Here is a 20,783-nt window from a genome sequence, read left to right as displayed (position 1 = left end):
AATCTCATTTAGCTTATTATATAGTGCTTAACCTTATTTCGATATTACTAATAATATAATAGAAATTTCTTTAATGATAAAGGAGAATATTAAGAATCGGCTTAATACGCTAGCGTAGCTGATTATCGATATATTACTTTTTAGACTAGCTATCTAATACTTAATATACGTAATCTTTTTCTTTATATTACTATCTTAGTTACTTAAATTAATAACTAGTTTATATACTTCGTCTAAGACTATCTAAATTTTAAATTTATTATTCGCCCTTTCTATAAATACTATCGCTATTCTAAGGATAGTAGCTACTTCGTTTATTAATAATTTCTAGCCTTTATCTATTATTTTTAGTATAATATTCATCAACAACTTTAGCATAAATGCGTGCTTCTTAAAATCGTGGTTGTTATAGTCTTATTAAAGCTAGCTAATCTTATTCGATATAGTTATAAGAGTATAGACGTTCCTTAAAGCTAATTAAAGAGGTATTAACCTTACTAAATGCTTTAAATACATGTATTTACTTTCTATAGCTCAATAATATAGCATAAGCGTTGTGCGAAAGATGGGTTGGTTCTGCGGTTCTTGATGTAGGTAGGATCTCGGGCGATGGATTGAGGGAGGTCCGGCGACGGAATGCAGCCGCGGTAAGCGCATGCGGTTACTCTAAAGCGTGCCGCATCCGGCTAGGCTGTATTTCTCTGCTTGCTCTTTCTCTCAATGCTACATGCTGAGGTTGAGGATAGGTTCTCCGGACTGGAAAATCGCCTTACTGGTAGAGACGCGCAGAATGCTGGGACTGTCAACGGAGCTAGGAATATAAGATTACGGCTTGACTGAGAATATCAAAATGAGCCAGGATGGATTTCCGTTTCAATCCACATCTATCGACTCCAGTAGCTTCTCCCACCAGTCTCGCGCTTGAGCAGCAAAGTTCCAACGACCCTGCTCGAGATACCAGTCTTCCAAATCCAAAAGTATACGTCGTAACATCCAGTCCTGAGAGCCAAATCTCGACACAATTGAGTCAATCACTTTGTGAAGAGTTGCTATTCCCAAGTCCACTTCGCCCAGAGCGTGTTGAGACCTTGCTACCCTGTAGAGATTTTTGTTCTGTTCATAAAACCTAGCGTTCGTTGATTGAACAAGTTGAGAACAGGCAATGTTTTCTTGGCTCAGGGTCCTGGCCTCGACAAAGTAACCTTTAAGGAAATATATCTCCGCCATGTACCCACGAACCAGCAAGATCCGAGAGTCGTGTGGCCGCAATGTCTTTTTACACTCGTCAAGCAACTTTTGCAGCATCTGAATGCCGGCATTCCCTTTCGGTTTCGCTACCACAATGTAAATTAAACGAGCGTACAGTGTTGACGTATGCATGGGACCAACAAAGCGTTCGAATTGGTCGACAATACTTTCTATGCATCTGACAATAGTATCATCAAACCCAGACGGAGATGTTGAGTCAAGCCACTCACAGATACGACTGAGAGGATGCTCACTGCCTAGCAGCACTTTACCTAGAGCAGAGAATTGTCGAAGTACAATCAAGGCCATCTCATCTCTCTTTTCGCGGCGGACATAATTAATCAGTCTAAACAACTCAATGAGACTCATGGGAAGCTCTGCTGAGAGAATCTGCTTGATTTTTGCAGTGGCAGCGATCAGATTCTGTCCTGCTTCTTGAAACATACTCCTTGAGAACAGTAAACAAGCTGACTGGCATTGAATGACAAGACCTGCCAGACACTCGTCTGTGTTCTCTTTATCCTTGGTGGTGGAGCACCGAAAATTGGGATCTGTCCTGACCCATGTCCCAGACTCGAAGGAGCCTTCGAAATAATCCCGAATGCAACGAAACATGCGCTCTGGTACTGCGAGCACCTCCGGCGTCAGGATAGGGGAGGGTACAGGAGTGAAACATTCCACAGCCTCAGGTGTCGGAGATGCCGTCCGTCGAGCGATGATATCGTCAATCGATATCCCTCTTCGATTCCAATAGCGAACAACTTCCGCGAAATCCCGAAGTTGGCCTCGAATACGGATGATAGAGCCCTTTCCCTGATCGGCTCGCTGCTTGTTCTTGCGCACAACCGCTCTCATCTCAAAGTCCTTGTTCTTCTTGTCCAGTCCCCATTGCTTGATGTGCGTTTTGTACATCTTGACCCTACGGAACGTCAGCGATGCTCGAAACAAATAGTACAGCACGAAATACTAACGTCGCTCTGAATCCATGCTGGCTTTCCATAAGGCGCATGACTTCTGCAAGCGGTCTCTTTTCGTAAAGGTAAAGTTGTTTGATGAGTGCTTGGTGTCTCGCCCAGGCCTGTTTGGCGGCCCAGCCACTTCGTTCAGTAATAGGTGCAGTCATTGGGGCACTGACGTCGTTGGGGAAGTGTAATGTGGTTGCCAATGGATCGGGCTGAAAGGTTGGAGAGAATTGGTAAGAGGCAGACTGATGATCAGGGAAGCTCAGTGGATTAGCGTGGATAGGGTTCGCGCCGGCCATAGCTACGAGAGTCCCAACCTCGTTTGAGGAGTACGGCATAGATGCCATAGCAATAGGCTGAAAGGAAAGAGAGGACGATTAAAGTTGAAAGATGATCGGTGGAATTTGGTGGGTCAACGTGAAAACACTTCAAGGGCCGCAGTGCGAAAACTGGCCTTTGGCTCTTTGCGACAGTGAGATTGTGGAAGAGGTGAGGAGAAGAGCTTTTTATGCTCATGAAAAGACAAGGCTGTGTCCTGCGCTCTCGCTTGATCATGATTGGCGGAACGAAAGTCCCATGCATAAATTTCAGAGCTAGCCAAGAACGGTTGACTCGCCTGAAACAGAAGTTCCATGCATATGCCAAGAGCCACTATGTCGCCATTAAAGGCTAGAGTTCTGATGATGCATTATTCTTTGATATCATTTCATGCAGAGATCTACACCCTGACAATACCTATCTCACGGTGTACTGCGAGTGTTATGCTCCCACCTTCTCCCACCATTGGCTGCGCGTTAGTCTTCGTTCTCGATCTTAGCCAATGGGGAAATGTCGACGACGCCGATGAAATCACTTTGCGTCGCCCAATGGATATCTTTGATCACAGATCATGTCAGTACGCCTCTGACGCACGATGTGCTAGTATGAAGCCGTCTTTACCAGACCGCTCTCTGGGCTACATCTCATCCTCCGCCTTAAAATGTAAAAGTCGAGAGACTCGGCTGCAAACTTTCCCACGCATCCGCCCCGTGAGAGCCTGTTTACCAAAGTTCCTTGCAGATGGCTACCCGTCAGGTGTGGCAACCTCTGTCTCATTGAAAAAGTTCCCTGCATGTGGCTACGCTACGCGTCACTTGTGCCAGGCCTCAGGCTTTCACCAATGGAAAAGCTCTTGCAGAAGTTCCTGGCAGATATCTTCTCCGTCAATCCTGCCACTCGAGAGAATGTTACACTAAAACGCTTCTACGCACACGTCCGTCCCGGCACATTGAGAAAGTTCCCTGCATGTGGTTACGCTATGCGTCACTTATGCCAGCCTCAGACTTTCACCAATGTAAAGGCTCTTACAGAAGTTCCTGGCAGATATCTTCTCCGTCAATCCTGTCACTCGAGAGGATATTGCATCAAAACGCTTCTACGCACATGTCCGTCCCGGCACATTAAAAAAGTTCCCTGCATGTGATTACGCTATGCGTCACTTGTGCCAGCCTCAGGCTTTCGCCAATGGAAAGGCTCTTACAGAAGTTCCTGGCAGATATCTTCTCCATCAATCCTGTCACTCGAGAGGAGGTTGCACCAAAACGCTTCTACGCATCTGTCCCAGCACGATGTCCCAGTGGAGTGGGTGTGTCTCCCAAAAGGTCCTAACAGATAACTATTACCATTGTGGGTAGGATCTCGCGAAAGTTCCTTGCACACAGCTGTCCTCGCAGATGGTCACCTCCGTACACCCCGCCAATGGAAACAAATTTCCCAAAAGTCTTCTGCGGAGAACGACCTTCCTGGAATTTTCCAACATGGTTTTACAAAAGATCCCTGCAGATGGATTCTCACGGCACAGCAACCTACTCATGGCTATAAAATAAGAACCATGGGATCCTCTTGAGCAAAGTAAAGGAGCATCTTAAGCACTATGAGCCTTGAGTTCGAAATCTAAATACATAGAAGTTCTTACCTTGATCCACCCACCCCTCCGCACTCTGATACAGCAAGTACCATCATGGCCAGCAGCAAGCACCCCAACGAGGTCCGCACTTCAATGCGTACTGAAATGAGATCCCGCCTTATTAACAAAATCCCCCAAGGCAAACCCCCCCGCCCTCACGAACCAGAAGCCCAAGACCTTTGACAAACCGTCACCAAAACCCAACAGCTCTGACAAAGCCACCCACGGCTCCCTGACATCGACATCCGCAGGCAGCGGCCAAGGTCCGACAACCGTCCTCCAAGGTCGTGGAGGAAGCGGGGGCGGCAGCGGCGAGGCGAGTTCTGACAGCGGCCAACGCGAAGCTTCGGCCTTGCACAAATGGCTGGAGCAGACGCCACGAGATGAGCCGTGGAGGCCGGAAAGGTGAAAGGCTTGGATTCTCGGCTGTTGTTGGTGTGAGTGCTATTGCCGGGACTCGTGAGCTGAGTATGGGTGTCTGTTGCCGGAGAGAGAGAGAACGAGTTGTTATCTGTGGTGTTTCGTATAGGTCCTGAAAGGGACTTTTTTTCTGTCAGGGGTACTACATAGACGAAAGTGAGTGGGGGATGACAGCAAGACATTGTACTCGTTTCAAGTCCTCCGCCAGCACGTGACCAACCTCTCACTGTTTCCACCTCCCTCGTCACACGAACCTCGTACGTCTAACTCACTCACTTCTAGCCTCTCAGGCGGAAGAAGAGGCACTTGCGCAACAGCGAGGAGAAATATAACACGTATAAATCTATACGAACGGAGAATGCGAATCCAGCGCCGACACTGTTCCCGACTTTGCCAGGTAGACAAGCGACCACCGCTTTTGCTCCTGCGTCGCGATCCCTGACCCAGAGAACCACTGCGAGTCTTATCTACTTCCCACCCTCATGTTCTATCTAAGCAAGAACCACCCATGTCTTAATAACCCCAGGCCGAGCTCCGTCACTATCCCCAACCACGTCTGCAGTACCGACCGAGAGATGCCACCGCATCGTCGCGAAATAGTCCGCAGCACCACCTGGAAGTGTCCGATGCCACCATTTCCAACGTTCCCCCTACACAGGTAGGAGGAAAATTCGCTTCTCACCCTACGAGTAAGCTTCTCAAAAGCTTGGTCGTGTTGCCGATACACTATTACGGGAACGTCATGAAGGAATCGTAGCCGTCACGATCAAAGCCTCCTTGCGCTCCTGCTCCAAGAGATTGGGCGCAGACACTTTCGACGCAAAGCAGGCGTGTCCAGCTGTCTGACTCCGTGAGATGAGCCAGGGTCTGGAGGCGCTTTGGAATGCCTTCAGCTTGATCTCCTTCTTCCACGGCAGCTCATCCGGTTCGAGATCGTGGTGGGTGTGATGGTTCGGAAATGGGTCCCGGCAGCGATTTTCTGTCGTTCTTCGCCGCGTCCCCAGGCCCTACGGAATGCTGATGCTGGGTACCTGGTTGGTTTCCTTGGGGCTTTCTTGGCCATGTTGGTCCGCTTGTTTACGATGATGGGATGGAATTTGGTAAGATTTTAGAGACGAAGTTCGCCATTAAGAGTGTTGAGGGGGGTGGGATAGAGAGATGGTGGTGTTATGGTGATTTGCACGTGTAGAAATTATAGTGGAATATGGATTTTTGTAGGAATCAGTTTGGAAAGAAAGAGGGAGCTTGGCCCTAGGGGTTGAGTGCGGGTGCCTAGAGATTGATTGAGCGCGTTGAACCGTTCTCACGTTAGTCGTCCGCGACGGGTTTCTTTTTGCGGTTCGAATTTATTGAGCGGGAGGGGGCTTTTTTTCCTTTTCTTTTCTTTTGATGAAACGTTACTATAATGCTCTATCTAGGTTTTTGATTCTTGAGGAGTTAGCTTCAGAGCTGGCTTAGTCGGGTGATAGATTCTTATATTTACCCGAGTTGCTCGTTAAAGTGAGTAAATAAGTTATATACTCTGAAGGAGGCTATATTTCGAGTAGTTAATCCTCCTTGTGTTATTACTTCAATTACCGTACTTGGTCGAGAATAAATCGAACGCCTTCTTGATAAAGTGTTTAACACTCCACGACTTGATCACTATACGCAATCTAAGATCTATGAAGATTCGAGAATATAGTCACGTATTACTGATCGAGATGTTGAGAAATCGATTTCTGTTTGGGAGTGCTATGGTTTCCCGGCTCCGAACAAGGGACACCAAATTATGGCCCTCTACCAAACAAAGTACTGCTGGAGCGCACTGCCCACCTTCTCAAACTAGCCCTTTTCGAATTGGCCACATCATCCTTTTTCAGTCTTCCCTTTTCAGGCCTCGTCGGTATCAGCGCGTTTCTCGATCTTTGCTCCCTCGGCAACATTGGGGTTCTGTCTCCCCCAGCCCGCGACGGCATCCGTGCGTTTCTTGGTCTTTCCTCCGGGCTGCCTGCCCCAGTCCTCAACGGGTTTCCCGATCGCTCCTTTCGAGGCTTCGTCCACATTAATACGGACATTCAAAGAATTGGCGAGCAGGTGTTAATGGATTTACTCCTATGTATCATTTTGCTCGGAATGAGATACAAACCCTTCGGGAGCGAAGGCAGAGCCTGTGCACCAATGGCAAAGAGCGCTATAAAAGAGAGAAGTTTGTGCGGCTGCGTGTTGATTGAATATGATTCGGTGAAGGATAAGATTGTAGAAGAGATCTAGTGGGGAGTTACTGTTGTGTGGTTGTTGTTGTTGTTGTTTGATTAATTGAAACAAGCAGAGCGCTTGGATTCGACATCAGAGAGGGGGAACCGAAGCCGTATCTAAGTCTGACGAGGGCAGCTGGAGAGGATACAATCCTCATAGTTCTCCCTCGAGAGCTGCAGTCGATCGTAGCTGAGTCTAGACTCTGATTCTTGAATATATGCAATGGTGTGAGGTGTTTTTTTGGATGCATACTTTATTAAAGCGGTCGCATCCGGTTTCTGTAGACTTTAACAACCAAAGCTATGAGAAACATCTTTCAATACAGGTTGACTTTGATGTGTATTAGGGCAGTTTCGCAGAGAACGGAATTGACAGCTTCGATACTCCAGAGTGTGAAGGATTTTTCTTCGACGCAGATCAAATTTACCACGGACAGTACCCCCCATCGAACCAAGAGTACCTACTGCGGGAGGCCCAAGGAAGGGTGTGCCGACCCTCACTCCCTTAGCTTGGCACTAAGCACTGCATCCCCTCGATCTCAGTATGACCTCCGGCCGACATTTCAGACAAATCCTTCATCTCCTTTAAATGGGACAACCGACTATCGGCACTGGGGGTTTGGACTCTGGCAGCCGAGCTTTGTGATGGCATAGTGGTAGACATCGAGGGTGGCGGAAGTTGTTGATGTGGTTGGTGGAAGTTGATTCTCCAGGCTCAGCTTCGGGTGATTAAATCTTCTTCTTCATGTAACAAGATTGCCATCTTATAATATGTAACCAGTCTGCTTCCAATTATTCAGCGGTTGTTTCTTTATCCTGGCGTCTTGCCCTTTCCCAGCCCTTGCACTGCTCATAATTCCCCAGCCATCACCTCAAGATCCAAAGACGACTAGACGACCGATCAACAATGCCTTCGGAGCTCAACGTCAACTCACTTCGCAAGGTTTCCTGCTCCCCTCGCTTTCTCAAAACCAACCTGTCTGACTCCGTTTCCAGGAATACCGGTACGCCTAGTTTAAGAGCCCCAACGGGGCAGTTTGGGCCATCCTAAGCTTTCCCGAGAGGGCTGATGATGTAGACTTGCATCCAGCCTGGTCGATAGCTAGTAGATATCGTTAATCGAATCTCGGCTTCTGCTTCGGTACGACTGCTAGAAAGACGCAGTCGTGGTTTTTGGGTGCCGTAATCTGACAATACTTTAGGGTCTTTGAATTGAACCGCCGACTGAGTAAGCGGAAAGTGCTAACCCGAAGGGGCTTAGCGACGCTTACAGGTCCGGAAAAAGAATCGCCGCATCTTTCCCAGTCTCTTTTTATGTCATACGAGGTATATCCTAATGAAAGAATCTGCTTATACTGGTCCAATATCAGCTTGCACCCAGTCATTCGGATGGAGGTTAATGTCTGACCCTTCTGCCTAGGCCCAGGACCTGCTCTGGGTACTCTCAAAAGCAGGCCTCGTCTCCTCTCTGAATGGTGTCAAGACTGCACCGGAGGTCATGGAAAGCCCGCAAGCCCAGCTATGCGATTTCTGTTCAAGGTGGTTCTCGCATAGAAAGCTTTTCCCTCTTAGCATCGATGACATCCGATACCAGCAAACGTTGCGACGACTGGAAGAAATAAGAGACGAAACTCAGTGCCCCTTGTGCACATTAATCTTGTCAAGCTTGTCAACTGACCCACAAGTACTGGAACTCACTTGCGAAGTCCCAACCTATGTTCATTTTGAACCATACATTTATGGCACAATTGGAGCAGAGGCGTTCGGTGCTGAGAAGACGACAATTGCTCGAATCTGGTTCGCTCTCATCGTAGGTAGAAACGACTGGAGTCATGATAGGGATGGCACCATATACGGCCATGGAGTCCAAGTCTCTGGCGAGCGCGTAGAGAGCAAGGACAAACAACTCCTTCTAGGACGAAAGATTGGCTCGACGTGTGTTGATCAAGCGCTGCTGCTATCATGGCTGTCGCTTTGTACGAATCAACATGGCCATGACTGTACTCCCGCACCTTTTGGGTTCGACCCCGGCTTCGCGCTACGACTTATTGACGTCAAGCGTCGCTGCGTTGTTGATCCCCCTCCGCATCCTAGATACGTAGCGCTGAGCTATGTCTGGGGTAATTCGGTTCAAGTGACGCTGGAAGAGAAGCATTATCTAAGACTGCGAAAAGAAGGGGGTCTTTCTGATGACTATGCAGATATTGGCACCACAATCAAAGACGCGATGTATCTCTGCGAACAACTTGGTGAACACTATCTGTGGGTCGATGGCTTATGCATAAAGCAGGACGACGAAGAGGACAGAGCCCGTCAAATTTGTAGTATGAACCAGATCTACAGCTGTGCTGCTTTTACAATAGTGGTCAGTGCATGCATTCATTCACCAGTGGCCTTAGACTGCAATGATCTTAATATCTTCCAAGGCTGCTGGCGGCGACAATGCCTACGCCCCTCTTCCAGGCGTGCGCGAGAATTCACGTTCGGTAATTCAGCACGAAGCAGAGATTCAAGGTCTGCACCTCATGACCACCCAAAGGCCTTTTTTAGCCTCGGTCTCCAAGAGCAAGTGGAGCTCAAGGGGATGGACATTCCAAGAGAAGATTCTGTCCAAGCGCCTCTTGATATTTACTCCCTACCAAACTTTTTTCCAATGCGGTCAGGCTATCTTCTATGAGGACACTGTCCTGGAAAGATCCTCACACAGTCCGGACGTTGACATCAGCCAGGAAGAACGAATGGATCTTCGCCGCCATCTCAGCAAACCTACTGCAGACATGTGTCCGTTGCGCAAATATGGCACCTGTATCCAGGGATACGCATGCAGAGACCTGACGAAACAATACGACGGCTTGAACGCCTTTCAAGGTGTACTTAACATACTCCGCCCAGAGTTCTCTGACGGTTTCCACTGGGGATTGCCGGAATCGATGTTCGATATTGCGATAACGTGGTTGTTCGGCAACCATTACCCAGAGCGCAGACGGCAAGGGTTCCCGAGCTGGTCCTGGCTTGGTTGGCGAGAAGGTCCTAACAACAGTCTTTCCAGTCATACTGGAGACACTCGGAGCATAATTCGAGAGATACAATGGTATAAGATCAACAAAGATGGTGAAGCGATTCACATCAAGGCGCAGGATACCGCGAATGAGGAAGCAACCAGCCATGATGCCTCTGTGTCTGCTTTTAAGTGGAAACCGGACCATGTGCCACCAGTCTCATCCCTCCATTCTCTGGATCCACGGGGAGTTCCTTTCACTCACTTCATTCGCTTCTGGTCCAGTGTTGCACGGTTGCATGTGGACAGAGAGGGCGTCCGCGGGGAAAGTCGCTGGGGTAATGATCGACTCGTCATCCGGACTTCTACCAGTGGACCCTCTGTAGGACTCATCTACCTGCACAGCAAATGGCGCCAAGCACGACCTGACAACCTTGACTTTGTGGTGCTTTGCCGGTATTCCTCCTACAAACCGGGCAAATATAACTTGAAGTCTGGGCTGGTTGTTCTTCTCGTCGAGCTGGAAGCTCACAGCAGTGTTGCGCATAGAGTACAGAGGGTCTTGGAGCCTGTTGACGAAGCTGTGTGGATACTAGCCAAACCCAGGTGGAAGCTTATCACTCTTGCCTGAGCGGTATCGAGTCTCTTCAATGTTACGGAGGTCGACACGGCAAGTCCTGAACGCCAAGACTCCAGCACCAAAATCTCGGATAGAGCCCCGTCTGAAGGGTTACCTGGACAATACGCTTAGATCTGCTTCGTAATAGCGCCTGGACGGAGCCCAGTTTGGGGCTCATTGCCCCTATGAGGCCCAATAGAAGTCCCTATAGTTCAACCTATGCGCTCTCAGAATAAGTTCTAGGGCCCCAAGGTACAGGGTTGCCTTCCGAAAGCAGGGTTAGGGCTCCACTAGCGCTGTCCAGGACTTTCAGTGCCTGCCGCGGGTAGAAAAAGCCGACACCCCGGAACGAGATTCGCCGCAGCCACCAACGACTACAGCAACCAGAAAGCTTTGGGACAAATTTTGTAGAGGAGGTAATACTAGAATCCATACACGAAGGAGATCTCGAAACTAGTCGTTAGAAGTATAAAGACTTTAACGCCCCCACGATTTTGGAGGTGTACAAGTTTTTGCTACCGCGAGCCTCTGTAAAGCAGGGCAGCTTGAGATTTTGTATAATACCGGTACTCTCTGCGTTGCGCGCACGTAAGAGATATCTTATCTATCTATCTTTTACTCTAAAAATAACAATTATTGCCAAGAGAGGCCTGGGGCACCTCTAATGCGCCTGACAGCGGCATAAGCCCCAAATTCGGCGCGGATCCGGCGCAATCCGAAGCGGATCCACGGCGCATCGTCCAGGGTGCCAGGCAAGGCAACCCTTCAAGTGGGGCGTTATCCGGTACCTTGGCGCAGGAGGCTTGGCATGTGCAGGACTTTTGCTTACCGACCTCTACAGCATTACTAAAATCTATCTAGATAAGGCAATCTAATGGGATGCATGCATGTGGGGAGCCCGCAGGGCATTGCCACGCTAGTCCGTAGGTTCGAGGCGGGAACAGTGACAAAGCTAGTTGGCCAAGAGCCTCAGATGATACATCATAGCCAATGGGTTGGCCAAGAGCATCTGCCCTCAATCGTGACAAGTCCATGTTAAAGTCTGCTAACCAAGCACCTGGGTCCCTGACTTCGACGCCCAAATGGTCTTCGAATTACTGCCAAAGTCCATCGGCAATTCATCGCCACGCCATTGCTTCCCCCTTTGGCAACACATCGTCAAGGAACTTACATAGTTGCGTACCATTAGGGTCCGCCAGCCCAGCCCTATATTTGTTCCACCAGTCGACGTTCGTCCGCTGAGGAGCCAAATTCCACGCAACGAGAGACTGCTCTTCCGTTCCTGTCAACTTCAATCGCGAATAAGTACGACGGTAAGATCCGTGTCCTTCTTGGTCGTCGAAACGCCGGACTCTCATCTTCGACCCGATGCGATCTTCGACGGCGAAGACACGAAAGACTAGCAGTGCCGTTGAGAGCAGTAGGACCACAACGGTAGCAAGCTGACTCGCGAGTGCACTCATGCCGAGACTGATGACGTGGAAGCCAAAGCATAGCCACGCTATGTATCGAGCCAGGTGATAGCGGCGATGATGAAGGGGTGCCGGTCGTGGGAGAAGCACCTTCGTCAAAATGCCTCGCGAGGTGAATAGCGTCAGAGCTTTGCCGTCGGGGAATTGGACCAGGCATTTCACACCTATCCGCGCCGGATCATGCTCGGGCACCGTACCGACCGCCGTATCAATCGAATGTACCAACTCGTGGAGAATGCACCGCCGGCACATGACCGAGATGATCAATGAGACGGCGTTTACGAATGCCCACCAGTCCTCCGTCAGGCCGGCAAGCAGCACCATGGACACCAGCACCACGCTCGAGACGATGATCGAGAGCGCATTGTCCCAGCGCGAGAACGATGCGCCTTTTGCATCATAGGCGAGGTGTAAAAAGGACGAGCATTGCGTGACATCCTGCGCGGCCAGCCACCTCGTGAACCACGGCGCCAGCTGCGAGGTGACGACCGCGTCGCGGAAATTGTACACCGCGTAGCCCGGCTGGGCTTGATTGATGTCATCGCCGGCGACCACGTTGAGGGCCAGGAAGGGGAGATGGTCCACGAAACGGTTCCGCGAAAGGCGGCCGACGGCTTGATCTACCGGGCCGGCGCCGAGGAGGGTGACCAGCCCGAGGGCGTCGATTTTGAACGGCGCCCAACTTTTGACTTGCTTGAGAGCGATCATGTGGTGCGGGTGCGTAGAATCCATGAGATGGGGAAAGGAAGAATGTGCAAAGGTCCCTGGAGATATAAGGCCGCCACGATTCGTCACTGAGGCGGTGCAAGGAACGGCGCGGTCAGCTAGATCGCAAGCGTGGTGGGAGTGGGACCCAGAAGCTGGTTAGGTTTTGGCTTTCTTGGCCCCCCTCGAGTGGCTGTACGAGCTAAGGGTTCATTCGAACTGGTGTCGCAACGGCGTCAGAGTCGATCAATGGTGTCGAACGTAATTATCCTAGTCATGAATTAATTCCACTTGGATGGCGTTCTGTCGAAATATTCAAGGAGCATGATTTGCTCACCCAGCATATCCCCGCGGGCCAACGTAGTCCACAAACCGAAGTGTTTCATGTAAACGCGATGAGTGGGATGACGTGGGGGCCAAATCCCGGCCCCTTCGCCTGTGATCTACCTGGATTACACATCATCAACGGTGCTAAATACTGTACACTGTACTCCCACCGACTTGCCCCAGTCTGCGCATTTGCAAGAGTGGCCCACAAGGTACGCCGCTGACGTTCGATCGGTACTCTAGTGTCGGAGTCCGTACCAATCCCTCGACGTCGGCCGGCCCGAGACGGGCATCAGGGCCGTGAGACGCCCGGTTCAGGTTGGCTTGGCTTCGGGAGTATGACTGCACCGTAGCCTTTGACTACCCTGGTGCCGGGTTCGCCGGATGGGTGGCAGTGTCAGGAAGACGAGTCCGTGGGACGACGATACCGATGCATTTGCGCCATCCTGTCCGCTGGTGTCAATCGGATCAACTTGGGTTGCACGGTTGTTCAGATATTGCAGAATGCGTCTATATGATTGTCAAGGTATCTAATGTCTTGCCGTCTAATTTGAATCCGTCCAACCAGATATCGTCTGCACTCAACGGATCACCATCCACTAGTGGAACGTACTGTGTGTGTGCGTTCTGCACTCTCAGATCCCTGACCTGGAATGTTCCTACGCGCCGAAACTCTCGAATGCACTGCCTAGTGAGTTGCAGGAGCAGTCCCCTCGCTCGTACACCTCCGATGGTCTTATACGTTATGCTCTTCACGGGCAGAAAGTATACGTTACCGGGAGGTTCGTTTACATCAAGGTTCGGAATATAATCTACCTGCTCGAGTTTTCCGTTGTCGTAGATGTCATATTTGAACATTGTCACTTCGCCCAACCTCCCCCATCGAGGATCTCTTTCCATATCCTACCCCTTACCAATGATCCTCGAAGAGTAAGCGAGCCGCTAGTGACCTGGCTTAGAGGATGATCGTTGATCGTTTGGACATCCAGATCAACTATCTGGATCAGTGTATTGTCGTCCGTTGTATCCCTGATAAGACAGGGGCTCTTGATAGGGACAACAAAGGACGCCCACGACCAGCTTGGAGCGATGTACTTTTGTGGTTTGACCATCCCCTGGCTACCAGCTGGGGACCAAAGAAGCTGGTCTGCAAGATGTTTCTCCCAGAGACCAGCGAAGTATCTCTGTTTCAAGAGTTCCTGAATACGCTGCGCCAGACCCATGATCGCAACGAACTTATCGTCTTCCATCGTAAGGCTTGCCTGGGTATAGGCCTCGACTATCGAATTCCATAGCTCATAGACGTTCAGCTCGGGATGGGATACTAGTCCACGGCGCTCCCTAGCCCGGGCTCCTTCAACATCGGGGTCAATTCCTTTATAAATAGCCTCGTGCGACTGTTGAAGTTGAGGTGGCATGCCATGGGGAAAGATCTCGCAGGTCTGTCTCTCTCGACATTCCCAAAAGATTTGCCGCTGACTAAAGTGAATTACTCTTTTTGATAGGAGCCGCTCTTGCACAACCCAAGCCCTACGAGCCAACGGTGCGTTATTAATATTGCTAGACCAGATGTCCCAATCTACACAGAGATAAGTACCGCGAGTTAATTCTTCACTCTCAGCAATCTCAACTCGCAATGGTTGAACAAGGAGCGGGGAACGGTCGAAGAAGCATCCATCTCTGCCATCAACGGCGCCAGTAGCTGAGATATTGCAGAACGCATTAGCGTATATGGCGTGCATCTTCGTAGATTCTTCGAACCAATCAGATCGATTAGGCGAGTCCTGTATGATACAGAGAGAGTCAATCCAGATGTATCTTTCGCCTAATGCCTTGACGACAAGCATGGCTTCTTTGAAGGTTTTAGAGATCGCCGGCTCGAGCACCTTCCTGCGCATTTGTTCGATATTGTCTGTTCGCAAACACAAGATTCTATGATCGCCCCAGCGATGACTCAACGTCAGATACCTGAATCCCACTTTCAGGTTGGATGTTTCGCATAAACGTGGCTCAACCTCCTGGCCACAACCGACATCAATAAGACGTGCTGGGTACATGTTCTCGCTGCTCGATAGTGAACGACATCTGGAATGATTTTGCAGACAATCTTCATACCAGCGCTTTATTTGCGGCCAGGACTCCGAAAGCCTTGTGGAACTAGCAACAACGGTAGTGCAGACAAGGTCCTTGACATCTAAGCAAACGTCAGACAAAGAGCCGAGGCATCTTGCGATTCATCAGATCCAGTTTTCTATAGCATGGCCAACCTACCCTCGATCGGAAAGAGCAAGAATTCCAGCGTGGCAACCAGAGAGCCATAGCGGAATCGCAGCATTGGTTGCCTTGTTTTCCAGTGGCGGACCTCAATCCGGTGTTCATGTTTCACAATCTCATTTCGCTGTTCACGTGAAAGTCTGTCCCAGCGGATGGCGCAGAAGCGGCATCCATTTGTTGCAGACTCTGAAAAGCCTCCTAGCGTGTGTCTGTACATCTGGTGATCTTTTACCTCTACGAAGAGAGCCTGGCAGGCTTGGCAAAGGTCTTCGTTCTCCATGGAAGAGAGTGTGGCATCTATAGCAGCTGGGAAAAGAATGGAAGGGCAGTGCTAGCAATAATCTGCTAGATAATAGCACTAACCCGGAAGGGCCGTCCCACCCCGGGGCTAAAGCTGTCTGTCATCTCGGCCGACGCCCGACGCCCCAGGGCTCGAAGACGGGTCCGACAAGTCTTTTTTGCTTCATTTTGCCGATGTACTAGTAAGATACCATGTACATTAAAATCACAGTTAGCTGAGTTGCTATCTCCGAAGTCCGAACCACTTATCCGCGCTTGATATTCAATAGGATTAAAGTAACGCGCCTCAAGATCGGGTAGTGCACAACAGTCAGATTCAGAGACTAATGCAAGGACAGCAGTTCAATGCTTGAAGTAAATTTGTTAAGTTAATGGCCAAATAAGCGCAATGAGCACTCTTGCCCCGCACACTGGGCTGAGGTTGATGCTGTCATTCAAATGCATGCAGATCCCACCCTCCCCATTATCCTCCCAGCACACCCAATCTGCTCCGCCACTCTCCCCCCACGCTTCACCCATTCATCTTCTATGCACGTCTACGTATTCAACTTCCCCCCCTCAGAAACATTACCAACAATGCCCACCCACTCCCCCCCTTTCATCACCTCCTTTCCCGACTTCTTAATGAATCTTTACACAACACTTTTCACAATGGCCGCTCCTCTCAAGCATTGGAGATCCTGGTCACCATTTCGTCTCGATGCTCTCGGCCTTCTCACCATGCTGGGCGCTGACGAGATGTCCCGTGAGATTGGTTCACTCTCGGCCAACACCCTAGTATCCTGGATGTCTTTGCTCGGTGGAAATGTCGTACCATCAGATGCATTCGTGGATCCTCTGCACGGCTATACTCTCTACAACATATCCGACGCCATTCAATCGACCTCGTTGGCAGGCTGGTTCTCCCGGTGGCTTCTCGCCCAACATCCCTCCCAGAACACTTCTCTCTTTGTTTGGAGCACGCGCTCCTACCCGCGCCATCATGGACACCGAGCCCTGGCGATTGGAACCATCGTCAACACGTGCATTTTGGCCCTGTCATTGCTTGTTGGGGATTATTATGGCTTGGCATCTGCGCTTTGTATGGATTTTGGAATTATCATTCGGGCTTATCTCGTTGCACAAAACCGGGATGCCATTGATCGAGCGGCTGCTGATACCTCGATTCACTCCCATGATCTTGTCAGAACCTTCATTATTCTTGCGAATGGAAAGGCTACCACTGTCATCGCTCCTCGCAACGTGGTCGTCAACTGCTTTCTGTCCACGCCCAAGATTGCGCATCCCACATTTTACGCTATCGCAAGAGCTATGGGATGGTTTGCTTTTGTTGGTCTTATTGTTACCGTCGGACAAGCTGTCTTGGTGGTGCAAATTGCCATAATAATCGTTACCGTTTCGGCTACTGTCTTGACGGCCTTTGGGATTGGCACCGTGGGCGATGGGGTGGGGAAGTCTTTACAAGTGGCTAGGTCTGAGCATCCCAATCGGCACGGAAGACGCGGTGAAGCGTATGCCATGCTGCATCTAAATAAGGAGGAGGAAGACACAATGATAGACTGGGCGCTATTTCCCCAAAGGCGAAATCAGAATTGGTGGAATCAGTACCGCACCTATAAAGCGATCGACAGTAAGATTATTGACGTCTTTGAAGACAGTGCGACAGAAGGGAAGACCCTCAAAGCGTCTTCGTTTCGTGGCTCGACCTTAACTGAGGAGAAATCTGCTGCCACCACCGCCAAGGTCCAAGAGCTAAAGACTGAATGAACGAGTCAAAGTTGCCTGAATGCTCATGAGTTGTTAACAACGAGCACGTCGAGTGGTTCATCAAGGGCTATCATTATTATCATCGGTTTTTGGAATTTGGTAGAAGCTTCGCATGGTGCGTGCATTAGCTGGGAAGTGAATCTGTTGCGGCCTGTCAATTACTCTATGTCTTGAGGGAGACGCGAGACAAGTGCTATGATCTCTTACCGTGTTGACTGTTTCTTCGAGCGCAACTGCCAAAGGTTCCGACATTGATACTGTACCTAATTCCGTCGCTTATTATTGTACCAGGAATGACAATCGTGTTTGAGAGGACCTAACGATGGTACTATTGAGCCCGTGGTCAATGTATGGTGAGAAGCTTCCATCAAAAAGCTCCAATCCTGCCGACTGCAGTGACGGCCGTATAGCATACAGCCATGAAAATGACCCTTGCATAGGCAATTCTATCAAAACGGCTTGCATTGCTTGACCAGTAGAATGTGCTGGAATATTCATGAGATCCTTCAGACGTAAGTGTCTGTCTGCCTCGACCGTGAGTATCGGGATCTCCGGCTACCTGCAGCACGATCTCATCCACTCGTGGTGTCCAGTATGCCGCTTCATCGCCTAGCGACTGTGAGTCGATACATTTCAAGCCCAGGCAGCAAAAACTTTGCGTGACCCATTGACAAAGTCTGAGACGGTTGGAGTACTGTTTGTACTTCAACAACCCTAGCCCTACAAATGTCCTTCTCCATGACAAGCCGAACTTACCGAGCTCGCTCCGGCTTCTGCCTTCCTCATTCAACACTGACATACTCACATCGAAGATGTCTATCAAAGTTTACAGCGATTATGATGACGTCTGTGTCCGGGAACACGAGCAAGTGATAAATGTCTTACGAATACCATCAGATGTCCATTGCAAGCCACCTCGTGTCTTCGAGGTCGGTTTGCAGGCGAAACGAAGAATGGTGAACCCTTCGACCAAGATATATGCAGAAGGAGGACGCGTTATGGAGAACGCGTTATGGAAGGCACTCAAGACGGTCGACCGTGAGACAAGCGGCCAGTTCGGGTTGAGGAAACTTGCCGTGGAGAAGTTCACCTTCAAGCTCCCGCAAGCACAGCTCGACGTCGGCACTGTGAGCGCAACGATCGACGACGAGGCCTGTAATTTCATGATATTGAGCCACGCGTGTCATTTCCTCTTTCGGGAATCCACACGACCGCCTCGGACACCCGTCGCCTCTAGAAGAAGACACGGCCGCTGACCCCGGCGATGTGGAATGCATTTCTCAAGCCGCGTCTCTGACCTACGGAACCCTACCGGATCGATTCCCTCTGCATCACGCAACCCCTGGGTCACGAGGGGGGTTTCGCTACAGGTGCTGTGGATTACGTCTACCGAGCTGGGCGGAAAGTCATCGTTGGAGGAGAGGATACGGGTAACTTTGTTGAGTCTTCGGTTTCTGGTGTGCCCGAGAGCGCTCAGGAGTCGCCGCCGATGGAGTCGTATGCCTTGCGGGCAAAGACGAGGCTTGGTGGCATCACACCGGGGCCGAGAGGTACGATGACGAGAGCTTCGAGAGCCAAATAGAGTACTAGAGTCACACTACACCTGCATCGTCTCACCGATTGTTTCGCGGACCCGGTGCTCGTTATCCTTTGACAAAGGGTGCCGGTTGGGAAGAATGGATACCGAAAAAGAACTCCGTAGATCTCTCTCGTTTCGCTGGATCTTCGTTATCCTTCAATTCACTGTCCCCGGAGCATGCTTTCCTGCAAGTCTCGTCTTGGACGTCAGCCTCACATGCCCACGTATTCCCTCCTTGAGGATCCATGTTCGATTCATCCGTGCGAATTGATCTGACATTGAATCAAATGGGACAGCTAGAAGCGCGTCACGCTCCTGATCCTTCGATACTACCCCAATTCCTCTTCCCCAGAGAACTCATTCCCAAGCATGCGTGACTCCTCACCTGTCCCAAATATCGAAGATTCATTCAATTCGGTGCCCATGCCAAACCCTTACAACTACAAGGTATTCGATAAGAGCGAGCAGCGGATGGAAAAGCCCCGGAGGCGTTTGGTCTATCTTCAAGTCTGCCGCGGAAATCGCGAGTAACCATGATCTTGAATTCAAGGCGAAATTGCGGGAGAAGACGTGCACATAGCTTCCACCATGTCCCGCGGTCGACGTCGTGAGTACAGCCGCCCTGGTACTAGCATCGATCTTCCCACAAGCGCGCATCATGTGCCGCCAATTTTACACCGGCGAAGATCTTGTCCAGTTGGGCTTGACCATCTGTCGTGCGTACTGTCGAAGCTCTACATCTTGCTGCCGCCGTGCCAATCTCCGACAAGAGCGCACCTTCTATCCTGAGTGTGGTGAAGCGGTTTGATGGTCAATCATCTATTCCTATGAGGAAAAAATAGCCCTTACTAGCAAGGAATCCGTGGTCACACCATGCTCGAGTGAACCATCACGGGGTCAGAATCGTCGTGGATGCATCTGCTACGATACTGAGATACGTGTCAGAGGTGTCCGTGCCGATGCCGTCGAATCCTTGATTGCCATTGCTGCCTCCCGGCTCAGCTGTACGTCCTCAAGAGCCACAATGATGGCTCTCGTGTTCCGGTATACAACATCCATAGCCCCTATTGCGATTATCTTCTTCTTCATGTCATGCTGTGCGATGCATCATAGCTGATCAATCCATTACTCCTTCTAGGTGCTGGAATCCCTGGAACAGAGCAATGCGCATGTAAGATGATGATAGAATTCGGGAACCGAAGCTTCACGGCAGACCGGCGTTCGAGTCCAAGTCTCGTCAGGACAACGGTAGCTCACGGCGAGGAAAGCCTGCGGCTCAAGTCCCTTTTCAACGTCTAGTCGGAGAAGCCGGAAAAGTAGATCTGTAGTTGCCGTCTCTTTGAGTACATACCAGTCTGCAGAGGAGAGGTCAATTCTGATGACCGCTTCGAGAAGCTTTTGCTCTCCCGCTCTGCGATTACTGTGATCTGTAGAGTCTTGTCCTAACAGACAGGCTTTGTTATGTGGAGATGTGGTGTAGATGTGATATGGTGGGGCTGCCTTTGCTTTCGAGCGTGTATCCATTCGGACAGCAGAGTTCAACTTCCGTCGATATACACCCAGCATATACGGAAGCTCTTCGAAAAGGTCCATAACAGTCTTTCAGGCAGCTAGTCATGCCTGATTCCGTATCCGCCTCTGATACAGTGACACCTTTCGTGCGTTCATTGAATAAACGCTGCAATGCACAGCTGCACAAACATCTCGCTCTCGAACTCTCTCAAACATACGGTATGTATTTCTTCTTCAAAAATGGTGTTGCCTATTCCCACTGAGTTGCATCGATTGGCAGGGCTACCTACTGCGACATGCATTAGAGTCGAGCTACTGCAAGCCGCCTGCACCTTACGCCGCCTCTCTTGGCCTCTGAGGCCGTCAATGCGCAGGAGCCAGGGTCTCAATCTTCCCGAGCCTTACTTCTGATCTGCTT

General features: G+C 50.1%; 8 protein-coding genes across 8 annotated transcripts; 4 read left to right on the top strand and 4 right to left on the bottom strand.

The window, feature by feature from the left end:
- Positions 1-873: 873 nt before the first annotated feature.
- HO173_005750 (uncharacterized protein) lies at positions 874-2,548 on the bottom strand (the record flags this gene model as incomplete). Its single annotated transcript, XM_037307665.1, has 2 exons — positions 874-2,167; positions 2,220-2,548. 2 exons carry the CDS (start codon positions 2,546-2,548, stop codon positions 874-876), a joined length of 1,623 nt encoding a protein of 540 aa, XP_037165474.1.
- Positions 2,549-4,209: 1,661 nt separating this feature from the next.
- HO173_005749 (uncharacterized protein) lies at positions 4,210-4,564 on the top strand (the record flags this gene model as incomplete). Its single annotated transcript, XM_037307664.1, has 2 exons — positions 4,210-4,236; positions 4,295-4,564. 2 exons carry the CDS (start codon positions 4,210-4,212, stop codon positions 4,562-4,564), a joined length of 297 nt encoding a protein of 98 aa, XP_037165473.1.
- Positions 4,565-8,126: 3,562 nt separating this feature from the next.
- Positions 8,127-10,441, top strand: HO173_005748 (uncharacterized protein; the record flags this gene model as incomplete). The annotated part of the gene is made up of 3 exons (XM_037307663.1): positions 8,127-8,138; positions 8,233-9,177; positions 9,239-10,441. The coding sequence occupies 3 exons, from the start codon at positions 8,127-8,129 to the stop codon at positions 10,439-10,441; spliced, it is 2,160 nt and encodes a 719-aa protein (XP_037165472.1).
- A 1,106-nt stretch (positions 10,442-11,547) lies between these two features.
- Positions 11,548-12,633, bottom strand: HO173_005747 (uncharacterized protein; the record flags this gene model as incomplete). The annotated part of the gene is made up of 1 exon (XM_037307662.1): positions 11,548-12,633. One exon carries the CDS (start codon positions 12,631-12,633, stop codon positions 11,548-11,550), a length of 1,086 nt encoding a protein of 361 aa, XP_037165471.1.
- A 1,160-nt stretch (positions 12,634-13,793) lies between these two features.
- HO173_005746 (uncharacterized protein) lies at positions 13,794-15,487 on the bottom strand (the record flags this gene model as incomplete). Its single annotated transcript, XM_037307661.1, has 2 exons — positions 13,794-15,127; positions 15,205-15,487. 2 exons carry the CDS (start codon positions 15,485-15,487, stop codon positions 13,794-13,796), a joined length of 1,617 nt encoding a protein of 538 aa, XP_037165470.1.
- Positions 15,488-16,083: 596 nt separating this feature from the next.
- On the top strand, positions 16,084-17,274 carry HO173_005745 (uncharacterized protein; the record flags this gene model as incomplete). The annotated part of the gene is made up of 1 exon (XM_037307660.1): positions 16,084-17,274. One exon carries the CDS (start codon positions 16,084-16,086, stop codon positions 17,272-17,274), a length of 1,191 nt encoding a protein of 396 aa, XP_037165469.1.
- Positions 17,275-18,086: 812 nt separating this feature from the next.
- HO173_005744 (uncharacterized protein) lies at positions 18,087-18,856 on the top strand (the record flags this gene model as incomplete). The annotated part of the gene is made up of 2 exons (XM_037307659.1): positions 18,087-18,429; positions 18,645-18,856. 2 exons carry the CDS (start codon positions 18,087-18,089, stop codon positions 18,854-18,856), a joined length of 555 nt encoding a protein of 184 aa, XP_037165468.1.
- A 918-nt stretch (positions 18,857-19,774) lies between these two features.
- HO173_005743 (uncharacterized protein) lies at positions 19,775-20,446 on the bottom strand (the record flags this gene model as incomplete). The annotated part of the gene is made up of 2 exons (XM_037307658.1): positions 19,775-19,948; positions 20,111-20,446. The coding sequence occupies 2 exons, from the start codon at positions 20,444-20,446 to the stop codon at positions 19,775-19,777; spliced, it is 510 nt and encodes a 169-aa protein (XP_037165467.1).
- Positions 20,447-20,783: the final 337 nt, after the last annotated feature.

The sequence above is a fragment of the Letharia columbiana genome (assembly GCF_014066305.1).
Source record: "Letharia columbiana isolate WasteWater2 chromosome Unknown Sc0000016_s0, whole genome shotgun sequence".
In the NCBI taxonomy this organism is placed as follows: domain Eukaryota; kingdom Fungi; phylum Ascomycota; class Lecanoromycetes; order Lecanorales; family Parmeliaceae; genus Letharia; species Letharia columbiana.
This window is presented reverse-complemented; position numbering and strand designations above follow the sequence as displayed.